The 13,144-nt window shown below is 48.8% G+C and overlaps 1 protein-coding gene across 5 annotated transcripts in view; it reads right to left on the bottom strand.

Annotated features, from left to right (window-relative positions):
• Positions 1-465: 465 nt before the first annotated feature.
• GGT1 (gamma-glutamyltransferase 1) overlaps positions 466-13,144 on the bottom strand; it is a 30,515-nt gene continuing 17,836 nt past the window's right edge. For 3 of the 5 annotated variants that reach the window (XM_068209087.1, XM_068209090.1, XM_068209089.1), the window contains exons 2-13: positions 10,997-11,158; positions 10,230-10,357; positions 9,911-10,000; positions 8,745-8,937; positions 7,460-7,617; positions 6,447-6,596; positions 5,819-5,955; positions 4,815-5,002; positions 3,881-4,008; positions 3,483-3,595; positions 2,363-2,476; positions 466-1,301 (exon numbers count right to left, since the gene is read on the bottom strand). In XM_068209087.1, coding sequence (XP_068065188.1) covers positions 1,158-1,301; positions 2,363-2,476; positions 3,483-3,595; positions 3,881-4,008; positions 4,815-5,002; positions 5,819-5,955; positions 6,447-6,596; positions 7,460-7,617; positions 8,745-8,937; positions 9,911-10,000; positions 10,230-10,357; positions 10,997-11,158 — 1,705 coding nt within the window. In that variant the 3' untranslated portion in view covers positions 466-1,157. Of the gene's footprint in view, positions 1,302-2,362; positions 2,477-3,482; positions 3,596-3,880; positions 4,009-4,814; positions 5,003-5,818; positions 5,956-6,446; positions 6,597-7,459; positions 7,618-8,744; positions 8,938-9,910; positions 10,001-10,229; positions 10,358-10,996; positions 11,159-11,936; positions 12,095-13,144 lie in introns of those variants that run through there. The other 2 variants (XM_068209088.1, XM_068209086.1) reach the window with 2 other exon arrangements.

The following is a 13,144-nucleotide window of genomic DNA, read 5'->3' as shown; positions in this document are numbered from 1 at the left end:
CTTGTGTATCAAGGATTTCAAAAACACCAGTAGAGCATGACAACCCCCTGGATCATTTGGTCTTGATCTTGGGCTAAGTTTATGTGGTGTGATGTATTGGTCCGTGCTGGTAGGTGAACACCAAACCCCCTCATGCAGGTACAAACACTCTCAGCTACTCCATATCAGACAGGGGTTTCTGAGAGGTCCTTAAAAGTCTGGGTAATAGTAACTTACCGCTAAACAAGAGTAGCTGCAGCGTGCCCTTTTTTAGAAATTTCATTTCCCCAAACTCTGATATTTCACACCCGCAGCACAACATCATAAAAAGCAAAGTGGAGAAAAACAAGCTTGTTTTGGATATGTAACTATTATTGCTTACTCATGACTTCATCAAAGCAGTGAAGAAAAAACAAAAGTCTCAGAAGAGCTTCTTTCACACAGACTCTCACCATCCGTTTTTGCAGCAATTGTGCAGGCAAGGAAAATGTGTGACTCCGTATTTATTTATTTTAGTTGTGCTCAGAGTTTTACAGGTAGCATCTTCCCTTTAGACCTTCTCAACAGAAATATAAAAAAGTTTGAAGCCATTTCCCCATTTCCCCACTCATCTCCAAAAATCAACTGGGTGAAATGCAGAAACATCTTTTGTTAACAGAGTAGTGTGTTTGGCTTATCCCAGTCTAGAGCTGGGCTTCCTGCTATGGCACAGACCTATTAGTTTGTAACTTAGAAAACCCAGTCCCAGAGTCCTGTAACTCCCACCTACTCAACAGGAAACAAATATCTTCTCTAGCAGTGACAGGGACATTCCCAGTAGCTGACACCGTGCAGGGGAAACGCTTCCTGCAGCTTGAGTGAGCTGGACCTTCTGCAGAAACTGGGCACCCAATCTGTCTTCATGGGATGGAGAGGAGGCAGGGAACAAACTCTTCAAGGCAGAACAGACTCTTCAAGTAAGTACTGCACATCCTGGTGGACGTGCCTGTCTTAGCAGACGGCTGTGGCATGAGGCACTTCGGTCATGGCTGTAGAGAACTGTCCCAGTTCCATCAACAGAATCACAGGTAAATGTGTTCTCTTTCCTGTGAGAAGTCCCTGAGTTGCAGATCTAAAGGATCTTCCCCCGAAACACACCTTGGTGTCACTAGAGCGCTGGAAGAAGGAGCTGAGCCAGGTCAGTAGCCTGCCGGGAAGCCCCCTTTGCGCGAGTCGGAGGCGGCGGCCCACCCGCGCTCCGTTCTGAGGATGGCCTGCACCACCGCGCCGCCGCTCACCCGCGCCGTGTCGTGCCTCCTCTTCTTCAGCTGCTGCTCGATGCCCTGCAAGGCACAGCTGAGTGAGCACACAGGGAAACTGCACCTGCTGCAGCCTGCGCCCTGCATCCCCCACAACCAGCCAGGCGTTCAGGGCCAGTGTCACATAGGGCTACATGTTGTTCCTCCTTTTCCCTTTGCCTTCTGGGATGCCCTACTTTTGAAGAAGTGGGATTCAGAATTTGATATTTGTGGTGCTCAGTGTGGGTTACCAGTACTATTCTTGGTCACAGATATTCACACACTAACAGGCAGAACTGATGGATCCTGTCTGGCAGTGGTGGAAAACACAGGACTTGTGGAGAGCAGGGCATCCTCCCCAGTGCTGGAAGATAGCTCAGCTGTTACCTTCATAAGAACTTTATTAACAGAGGAGCTCCTGCAGAGTTTGATAAGAAAACTGCATTATGTAGGACTGTTTTCCCAAACAGAGGAACAGAGATATGAGATAGGTACAAAGAGGCAGATACAGAGGCATGAGATATGTACAAAGCCTGTGCCTGCCTCAGGCCTCTGGGGATGTGTGGTTTCTCAGGGTGAATGAAGTTGCCACCTCAGGTGAGTGGTCTGGATAGCAAGCCAGACCTTGCCATCAGCTCTCCAACTGACAGTACTGTGCTGACATCTCTACTGTGAATACATTTCCCTGTTCCCAGGTCCCTCTGGGCATCATCCCTCCTTGCTAGCTCTGGGCCAGGCCTTCCAGATTCATCATGAGGTTACACAACAGGACAAGAGTTCCCTGAGACTGACTGGATTTAGACTGCTGGATGGTCTGGGCCCTGGTGTGGTTTGCTGTTTTGCAAGTCCTTTGTGCCAAACATCACTGCAAGCAGATGCTCAGTTTCAGACACAAGTCACTCTTCAATGCAATGGCTTCACACCTGTGTGACTGAGACTAAAGGTACACTTTGAACAGCTTATTGTTCAACATTAGACTTGTACCAGCTTTGCTACTGCTCACCTAGGAACATTTGGCCAAACCTGATGATTTTCCACAGTGCTTGCCCTCCCAGCACTAGGAGCTCAGCTCATACAAGTTCATGTATGGCTCTAGCGAGACCAACCTCCTCTATTTGCTGCTCAAGCTCCGTGATATTGGGAAACAGCTGATCGTGAATTCTGGGCTCCTCCACTGCTTTCTTCACATCGTAACCAAACCAGATGGAATTCATGATTGTCTGTGAGAAGCAAAAAGCCTTAATGTTAATTACTTGTGTTCAGAGAAGTCTGACCCTTGGAGCCACACAAGCAGAGGTGCCTCAAGGGTCTTGACCAGAGCACACAAAAGGCACCATTTCTGGGTTACATGGCTTTCAGTGGTTCTTCTCTTGGCTAAGCAAAACACAGGCATGTTGCAGCTTGTATATGCTTAGGAGGATTCCCACACAAAGAAACCATGAGTGACTAAAATTAACACAGCAAAAGGATCAGATCCCTAAGCTATGGTGGCTGGATTTATGCTGCTGTAACTAAAGCACACAACAGTCACCTCAGCAGACACACCTACAGCTTCCTACTATTGTACAACCAGTTCCCTCATCTCTACAGGATTGAACTGCAGGCTGGAGCTGCTGGGAAGTGAGAACACTCTCAGAGTCCAGGGCTTAGGAAACTGTTTGTAGTGGTTTTTACAGACTTCTCTCCCTTAGCCAAAAAGCCAGGTCTAGCCTGGTGCTGCTGGTGCAGGGGACAGTCACTGCTGCAGTCACTCTTGGGTGGTTTGAGCGGCTGTCACAGCAGCTCACAGAGGCCCTACCTGTCAGGCCTGACACTGTGTCTGAGCTGAGCTCTTATTTAGCTTCTCTGTGTGACATTGATGCAAAATTTGGGATGTTGGATGGGAACAGCTGTAAACTAGGTATATAGGCTCATGAAGACACAGAGAACAGAACTCAAAGCAAATCTTGTGCAAGTGGAACAACTTGCCAGAGAAAAGGCCACTAAAGGAGGCACTGGAGTCACTAAAGGAGGCAATTCAATAGCAGACCTTTTGTAGCCCTGGTAGGAGTTGGTGTTGGAAGTCTGGCCCTCAGAATGCCAGGCAGGAACCTCATTTTCAAGCCCCTGGCCCCCAGCAGGGAGCCACAGCCGTGATCCTGCCACAGGTGCAGACAGGAGACCCCCCAGATGCTGCCTCTCCCATTTTGCCTCGTGTTGTCCCCATTTGCCCACACCATCACGTACCAGTGCTGTTGCTGTAGTTATTTTTGTTCCTCCAGAAGCACCGACCACCATCCTCACCTGTTTCATTTTATCCACCAAAATGGAGGGGCACATAGAGGACATTGGCTGTTTACCTGTTGGGGACACAGAGGCAAGACAGAGGCTCAGCTTTCTACCTGCAGCTCACAAACTTCCAGCTCTTGCTCAATGTCTAAGCCTCAGTATCCACCTTCCTGACTCAGCTCGTGTCCTGCTCAGTCCCTGGGGATCCCACCATCCCCTGCACTCATCTCCATCTTGACTCTCTCCCACTCCTGTCCCCTGCAGGTCCCAGGCCTGTGTCCCATGGCACAGATGCTGCAGTGTGAGCATGCATAAGGCAGCCAAAAGACTGAGTCAGAAAAGTAGTTTACAGCTACCTGGAGCTATGAAATTTGCTGGAGAAGGAGGGATCCCAAATCCATTGATTATGTAAGGTGAGCTGAAGTCATCCATTTCATCATTAAATATGATTCCACTCACATTGGATCGAACATCAGAGCCAAAGCTGGAGAAAACAAATTGTCAAAGTCAGGTCAAAACCACAGCAAATCTAGGCAGAGCTTCAGCTGAATTTACTGCAATGTGAAACCTGGGATTTGATTGGAGGAACGCTCCACTCCCTCCCATTGTAAAGGACTTTCTGTCACCCCTAGGGGGAAGGAAGTAGTTAATACCGTGAGTACACAGCTACACACAGAGGAAAGGCAGCCCAGAGCCCTTCTACAGCTCCCCTGAGAGAACCCCATGGGGAAAACCAGCACAGCACCTCAGTACAACTACTGCCCTTCCAGGTGGGCAGTACTGCACTCCATTCAGAGGCAGCACAGCTCAAAGGATGGCACGTTTGGGAATGACTGGGGGTTTGCTTAGATGTGTCAAGCTGGAGACATTTTCTATGGATAAAAATAAGCTTCACGCCCTGGCTCCAGGCCATATATGTGAACACAGCTCTTGCTGACAGCACTCACAGCCAAACACTGCGCTTCCAGGCCAGCTGTATTAGCTCAAATTCCTTCCAAGAGCCTGGGAAATCAGAACCAGCAGCAATAGCTCTGCTTATGAGAAGATCCAGACACAGCGAATGTTGCAGTGGAATTCAACATGAGAGAGGACACATCTTGTCCTCTGACACAAGCACGAGGCCTCAGTGTTGAGCACTGACCTGCAAGCTCAGCAGAAGTGCCATCAACCAGCACTACTGACCCCTACCCTGCCCCAGAGGTGACAGCTCAGTGGTGTTTGATACCAACCCCAGAACCAGCACTAGGAAGACGGCAAAGGCCTACAGGGAAGGAATGTCTGAGCTCATACTATTGGTTGATGGTGCTGGTGGCGGACACAGCACTGCCATCATCAGCCACAATGGAGACGTGGGATGTACCGGCATTGTCTCCAGTGTAGTACACGGGCTCATAGTAGTCAACTGGATGGGAGGTGTTGTCTGTGATTTTCCTCCGGAGACTATCCGCAAAGAACTCGGATGTCATGTTTCTGATTGCCTGTCAGAGAAATCCAGGGCAGTTACTCAGCAGACTGAGACACGTAGTCATGAGATTGATATCCAATACTTCAGACCACAGAACAGTGGTAAATCCCAGCAGTGAGGCTACAGTTTTCCCCTAGGGGTCTTCCTTCTTGGAAGATGGACACTGTAGCAAAAGATTTTAAGGTGTCACAGAAGCAGCTGTTAAAGTCATCCCTTTGTGCAGAAGTCGATCAGCATCCATTATTGCAGTGCTATGGAAAGCTGCTTCCACACTGCTGTGAGGCAAGCAGGGCTACACTTGCTTCAGGGACAAGAGGAGTGGGATCAGACAGAGGACAAGGACAAAGGAAGGTCTGACCAGAGCTCTGTAAGTTGAAAATTTGTGTTTATCAAGCTGGGCTGGGTTCAGAGTCTGCTGCTTTTGCAGGCACAGAAGTAAAGCACAAAGTGCAAAGTTGGGGCCAGTGTCACCCCTTCCCATCTGCTGCTCCATTTTACTACAAGCAGCACTCTGGTTAGAGAGCCACAAGGATGCTGGGAATATAGTGAATAAGGCTTCAAACACTATAAAACCTGGAAGGGTTAGACCTAAATGTGCTCCAGCTCTCCTAGTGAATTGAGGAGTTTGCTTTTCCTTACAGCAGGAAGGTTGCCTCCATTTATAGCCCTCACAGCTCAGCCATGAGCCATTTTTGACTCAGAGGTGCTTCAGTGCCTGTTGACAGCAAGTGGCACAGAGCATGCCTGGCAAAGGGGAGTCAACCAAAAACTTTAAGCCATGTTCCAGTTAACTTTGGTGTTGCAGAAAGAAAATACTTTTGCCAGGTACCTCTGTAATGTTGACAAATTTTGGGTCTCCCAGCAAAGTCCTCTTGGCGTAGGCGAAGCGAAAGGCCTCCACGATGCGGTGGTAGGTCAGACCTTTCTCCTCCACAGTTTTGATGCTGGCAGCAGAGAAATTATATCCTGGCAACAGAGGACAAACAACTGTGAACACAGGGTCAATGGACTGCTAATGCACCAGTGTCAAATGCATAACCTTGAAGCCCAGTCTCTACAGAGATGCAGTCACTGGAATGTGCTAATCTCCACATGGAGAACTCAGGAGCTCTGGTGGTTTTGAGCACTGTGGGAGTCACCAGCAGAATTTGTACTTGCAGAGGTGTTTTCCAAAGAAGCCTCAAGTACATGTTGGGTTCCACCCATACAAGTATCAGGGAGGCTCCCCCATCAGGAAAATATTTTTCCTCTTGCCCCTGTATTTCAGGTAGGAAGGCAACATTCCTGAGTTTACAGCAGAAGAGGAATGTTTCTGCATCTCTGATCTCTCCTGGGCTCTCAGACTTCTCACCTGCTGGAGGGCTGTCAGGGAGGCCTTGCTCCCCCAAAAAAGGTGATGTCTTTGGAGCTCTCCCAGCTCCTGCTGCCTGTAGGGCACTGCTCTGTGGCACTCTCACCTTTCAATATGTTGAAAATGAGGGCCAGAACCGGGCCACTTAGGGGGGCACTGGGTGTGTAGAGGGTGAACTCCCCGAGTTTGATCTGTATGGGGTCCTCAATCACTGTGGCATTGTAGTTCCGCAGGTCTTCCAATGTGACAATTCCCCCTGGAAAGAGAAGGAAACTAGAGATGTGGGTTTATGTGATCTCTGGTGGGAAGAGGAGGTCATATTCCATCACCATGAATCACAGCAAGGATTGGAGGGAACATGGACAAATCCAAAAAGTAGCAAGGTGAAGAAAGCAAAGATGTGTGCCCAGGAAATTTACTCCTTGATAGATCCATCTCAGGCTCAGCTAGTCTAAGCACGAAGTTAGGCTGATTTACAGCAGCCACAACTCTGGTGATCCATCTTTTTTTAAAAAGGACACCAGCAGTGGCAGGCAACAAAATGTCCTTAAGAATTCTGTTTACAGGAGGAAGATGCAGTTTTGGGTGAAGATGCTTTGTGGCACCCCACAGGCAGAATAATTTGAGTGTTCCATCACCTTTCTTATCTGAAGGGGGAAAAGAGAAAGTAATTATCCACCACAAATAAAGCCAGTAAATTACTCACAGGAAGTTCACCAAGCTAGCCAGTGCCGGCTGGTGAGGATAGGATACTGCCACCATCTAGTGGTACCGAGAGATCAAACAGCTCAGAGTTCACAGGACCACCGCGTATGTAACGTTTTAGGTACAAACTCGCTGGATTCAGGCTTTGTGAACAGCCTGTATCTACTCAGTTACAGCCGGAACTGCACAGACTTGGGAGGCTCTGTGGTACAGAAATACACAGCAAACACTCTCCATTTCTATTTTCAAACACATCTGTTAAAGTGCTTCTTTTGGATGTCCTGTTGCCACAGATCTCAGAGGCAGCATTTCAGGGTCGACCTCTCCCAAGGCTTCTGCAGGTCACTGGCTCCTCCCTGGGCTCTGAGCAGTGTAGTCACTCCTACTGCTTAGGACAGATGTCCTGGTTCTCACCTGCGTTGTGGATGTCAGCAATGATCTGCTTTGCCAGGCTTCCTGTGTAAAAGGCATCTGCTCCTTCATTGGCTATAGTGTCGTAGGTGTTGGCTAGTTTGGGCATCTTGATGGTTTCACCCTCTTGCAGAATTTTCCCTCCTTTGCAGAACACTTCGCTAACAGAGAAAAGAGATGGAGAAGATCAGGCCTGACAGAAAAGTTCAAAACTATTTGTGTCTGTGGCAGCTGAACCAGCATGAGTGCTCCTGCTAGGTGCTTCTTGGAGAGAAGAGAAAGTGCCTGAGCCATGGCCCAGGGGTCCTCATATCTTGGCACTGGGACACAAAACTGAACAGTGTTTTCTGACCTGCAATTCCACATGCTCAATGTGCTCAATGGAGCCTGCAGCAGGGATTTTCACCTCAGCACCGCCCTCCCTGCCCACCCGAGGGGCCAACAAGTGCCTCAAGATGCACAGGAGGGGCCACGGTCCTTGAAGTCAGCAGTGCAGTTCAGAGCACAGTCTATTAAGCTATGAGGTTCAAAGCTTCCAGTAAATCCAGAAATGTTTCAGTCCCTGTTCATTAGATCACTTTAAGGTAGATTGTTTCTTCTCTAGCTCCCTTATGATGGATCATGATTGTGCTGCTGTGGACCAGATGGGAAGGACAGGAGATAGGCCAGGCTGTACATTACCAATTGGATAGGAAACAAATCTGCAGCTGGCAGAAATTTAAAGGAAAAAGAGAATTAAGCATGATCTCCAGCAGGGCTGGACATAAACACTAAGGGTTTGACTGTAAGAAGTGGAGGAGCATTTAAAACCCTTAATGCTTCAAGTCTTTGCCAGAAGTGGATGGTCAGAGGCCCTGCTTGAGGAAGGCTGATTGTAGAGTAAGAGGTGATCCAAATTCCCACTGCCTGACAGCAGATGAGATGTTCAAAGAGACTCTGCAATTACTCCAAATGCAGGTAAGGTCAGCTTGGTGCACTTACAGCATGAGGAAAAGCAGGGATTCAAAAATACATTGCCATTGGGCAGACTGATCCCAGCACGTACTCTAATTCCACCTTGCTCAGACAAATGGACTTCAGGAGTAGAATTTCTCCCCCTTTAAAGGTCAGGACTGAATGTTCCCCATGATTTAGGCATCTGCAGTGACACCAGCAGGCACAGTGGGTGTGGTTACCGCAGGGGATGCACACTCCTCACGGACACTGCATTGCACAAACACGGGGACTTTGCAGATTGGATGCAGCCACCCCAAATTTCTCTGCATAGAACAGCAACTGCTCTACCTACCACAGCAATGGATTGCTTTCGATTGCCTCCTCTTTTGATTTGATGGCTGCAGCAAGACCTTTCCCAACAGGGAATCCTTCTCTTGCCAGCTTGATACTGGGCAGAAACAGGTCTTTCCATGCCAGTTTGCCATGACGTTTGTGAGCCAGCTCATAGCCACGGATTTCTCCTGGAACAGCAATTGACAGTCCTCCTGGAGCAGAAAAGAAATGTGTTAAGTCTCCTACAGCAAGAAAAGAAAGTGGTTAATGGAGTAGGAGGTAGGGCAGGCATCTCTGCCAGCCTGGTTTTAGGCACGGCTTGTGTGTACTGTGACCAGCTCAGCTTGTGAGAATTAACAGAATTAAAAGAATAATTTGGTCCAACATTTGTGCCTATGTGTTGTAAACTGCTGAAACCCCTCTGTCCTCTTGCTGGTAACTCCAGTTTTAGGGTCATTTCCCCTCTGTAGGCTCTGTATCAGAGCAAAGCTGCTCAGAACACAGAAGCTATCACCACGAGAGGACACAGACTATGACATAATTGAGCCAAAAACTTTGTTGCAGCATTGTAACAACACCTGGAACAGATTGATTCCACACTGTACAGTGATGCTGCAGTTTGCTCCAATCCGGTTTTCACTTGCATCTCACAGAAGTTCAAAACATTGCTCAAACCCCCTCCAAGGTGCTGTTCCCTCTTGCTTAGAAGAGTGACCATGAAGATAACTACTTAGTATTTCTGTCTATTTCTTATTAGAAAATACTTTCCTGAAAGGAAACTTCTCTGGAGGTCCCAAGCCATTAGCTGAAGCCACCACAACAAATAATTTAGGGAGGACACCTGAACCAACAAAATCCAAGGTGATCCACACAAAGATTTATTCAAAGAGGTGGAAAGGAAAGATGGCACATCTGGAAGAGGTCATACTCAGTGCTTTGCATTCACCTGCTTTTTCATAAAGTGAAAAGCAGAAAGTGGTGGAGTCCCTTACTAGTTTAAAGGGCATTGTTCTTAGCTTCTTTGTCAGAATTTGCAAATTGTGTAAGAGGATATTTCTAGGTGAGAAATCCTGTAGGTAGGCAAGAACCTAACCATAAGAAATGTTCTTAATGTAGATGTGCTGGTAGCAGCTAATGCTGGAGCTGTGTGGTTCCCCCAAAGCAGTGAAACAGCCTTTGCCATACCTTTCAGAGAGAGCTGTGTGTTGTTCCCAAACATGTCCTCCGATGCTCTTTTTGGAGCCACTTCTCTTGCATTAATGATTTCCACTTTTCCTTTAATGACAGAGCAAGGAAGATGATGTTTAGCTCTGGACCCAGCCCACAGGCACAGTCTCTGCTGGAGGACTCTGATCAATGTGAGCCAGTTTCTTGGCAATTATTTTGAGGACATTCCCCCAGAGGCTGTGAGCATCAGTCGTTTACCTTCTCTCAGGCAGGATAAATCACCTGCCTTAGATAAAGCTCTCCAACTGTTCCAGCTGTGTGTGGCCCTGTCCCTTACCTGTGCTGTTGTAGATGGTAAAGAAGAGGCCCCCTCCAATGCCCATGCTGTGAGCATTCATGAGTCCCACGCAAAGCAGGGCTGCAATCGCGGCATCCACTGCTGATCCTCCTTGCTTGAGGATGTCCCTGTGCAGCAGAAGGGAAGGTGGCATGTGACAGTGTCTCAGCTCCCTGTCAGCAGTGCATGCACCACGTCAGAGCAGCTATGACGGATTCTCGGAGGTACATTTGTCCACACCTAGTCTATGTGTTCCTCAGGAAGTTTTGAGCTTCTGTCACCAGAGAGAACAGACCCTTAATGATCAGTGTGCAGACAAGATCAGCCCTCATTAGAGATGCATCCAAACCAGCTTGAAAACAGCAAGATGTGACAGAATACAGGTGGGGACAGACTTTCCACACATTCATTACACTGTCATAAGAAATTACAGTTTTCTGAGGAGCCTTAAATCGGCAGGCCTCGAGACTAGAACTGGAGGATATATCAATAAATGTTTTTTCAAAGGAGCTGGAAAGAAAACTCTTGCTCTCATTGTTAATGGATCCAAGGAATCTATGTTGTCTGTGAGCAACTGCAGTAAAGCTGGTCAAGCATGGTAAAAGCCTGGGGTTTATTAGGATCTCCTCTTTCTACAGGGAGATTAGGGATTGATTATCCATGCTGGGTAACTGCAAGGATTGCACCTGAACATTGGGGAAGCAGTAGTTCTGTCTCATGCAAGAGCTGTCAGAGCTAAGGAGAGGCAGGGCACAGTGAGTGGGTACCTTCCGATGATGGAGCACGGCCCTGCATCGGTGGCCACGGCTGCCCTCCTGTAGGTGTGTGTGTCCCCTGAGCGCAGCCCAAAGAACAGCCCCAGGAACAGGACCAGCCCCAGCAGGGCTACAGCCACCGCTGCCGCCACCACACAGCGTGTCTTCATCTTCCTGTGGAAAGAGACAGGATTGTCAGCCCTGCTGCCACCTCCTTTCCTCAAACCAGCAACTATCGCCTGGGTAGGAACCTGCCTTACAGCAGGCAGGAAACATCACAGAAACATCCAGATGCAGAGGTGAGAAGGGAAATCCAAGGAGCAGAACACAACTGCTGTTAGTCATGGCTGACATCATCTTCAGGACAAAAAAATTAAAAAACTTAACTTCACATAATCTGCTTTTAAATGCCATGTGTGGAGGAGTCTCTGTCTGGAAGGTTGCCAAGGACCAGTGCAAAATACATCTAGGTCATTAGGAAGCAACCCTGGATAAAGCTACCTGGCACAGCCCAGCGTAAGCACAGCACCCATTTCTGCCTGGGGCCCTTGGCCAGAGCACCTTCCCGAGGAGCCAGGCACTTCCAGGGGGCCACGGCCAGTGCTCAGGTCTCCGTGTGTCCCAGTCCTGCACTCAGCTGCTCTCGGGCTGCACGGGGCTGCAGCTCATCTGAGAGTGAGCACAGAACACCAAGGAGCTCTCCGGGTACACGCGGGGATGAGCAGAGAGCTATCGAGGGCATGGAGAGTCACTGCCACCTTGGTGGGACAGGCAGTTCAGCAAATACAGCTTGAACAGCTACTCTTTGACCCATTTTCTTTTCCATTACAAGACCATTCCAGCAAAATAGACCTAAATTAATCTTATTGCCTTCAGAGACCACCTCCCCCCTTTGTACTGCAGCTCTGGGTTTTTACCACAACTTCTGCGCAATAGCCAAGATGTCCTTTACCTTACCAGAGCATCTGCCATCCTCAGAGAAAAGCCAGTCCATGGAATTGTGGTGAAGAACACATGCACCAACCCCACTGTGGATGCCCAGCAGCCCCAGGCAGAGTGAACTCCCCCAGGCAGAGCAGCTCTCAGTGCCCTGCAGCAGCCACACACTCAGGATTAGGCAGCAGTGAGTGTGCCAGCACTGAGCTAACTAGAGGAAACAGGCCAGGCCAGCCAAACCAAAACTTTCTTAGAGGGGAGTGATTAGCAAGTAGGGCCCCCTCAGCCTCACCCCCTGCCTTAAACCAGGAGATATATATTTGCTGTCCAAGCTCTGTATCTGTGAGTCTCAGCCTGAGCACTAAAGATGCCCATCTACATCCAGGTAAAGCAGCTGTAAATCTACTGTATGTGCTGCTCTGTAAACAAGTGTCAACTGAGGGTAGTAAAAGTAAATGGATGAAACCTCTTTCCAGGTTCTAGAACTTAATTTACACTCAAGCACTTTTAAAAGAGACCAGTGGTGTGTTTGCAGAGCAATGACTGTGCAGGGAAACAGAGAAGCCATTATGTTCCCAACAATAGCTCACACACAGCCTCAGAGTTTAAAGACAGTTTTGTTTGTTGGCAGAGATATTTCAGCTTCAGCACTGGCAGTCTCCTCCAAGCTACACAAGAAATGCCATGGGATCTTTTATCTGTGCCCCAGCTCAGCAGAAGGTACTTTGTTTGGTCTGAAGGCTGCTCAGTGCTGGGCTGTCCTTCAAGCCTGGGCTGACTCAAGCCCCGTAGTTCTGAATTAACCCGTGGGCTCCTGGCTGGGGCCCTGCAGCTCTTCTCCACAGCTGCTTGTCTCACTGCTGGGCCCCTGCAGAGCTTTACTGCCTCCTCAGGCAAGTTACTCTGACAGCAGGAGAGAAGGGGAAATTTCAGGTATTGCCTCTGCTCTCACCTCCGCTCTGGAACGGGATCACATCTGTGAGCATCCCGTAGACCCAGAAGAGCTCCATGCTGTGTCCTGCTGCCTGCTGAGTGCACAGACCTTGGAAAGGGCCCTCCGACCAATTGACATGACTCAAGCACAGCTCCTGGCCTACCAGGCATGAGCATAAGACATGCACCACTGGGCAGCAACACACACAAGCTGCCATGCAGAGATACTGACCCTGTGCTGCACCGAGGCACCACCCTGTGCCTCTGTAACTCAAGTGAATGCTCTTAAGG

Source organism: Anomalospiza imberbis, chromosome 18, assembly GCF_031753505.1.
Source record: "Anomalospiza imberbis isolate Cuckoo-Finch-1a 21T00152 chromosome 18, ASM3175350v1, whole genome shotgun sequence".
NCBI lineage: Eukaryota > Metazoa > Chordata > Aves > Passeriformes > Viduidae > Anomalospiza > Anomalospiza imberbis.
Note: the sequence above shows the minus strand (reverse complement) of the source record. Positions and strands in the feature narration are given on the sequence as shown.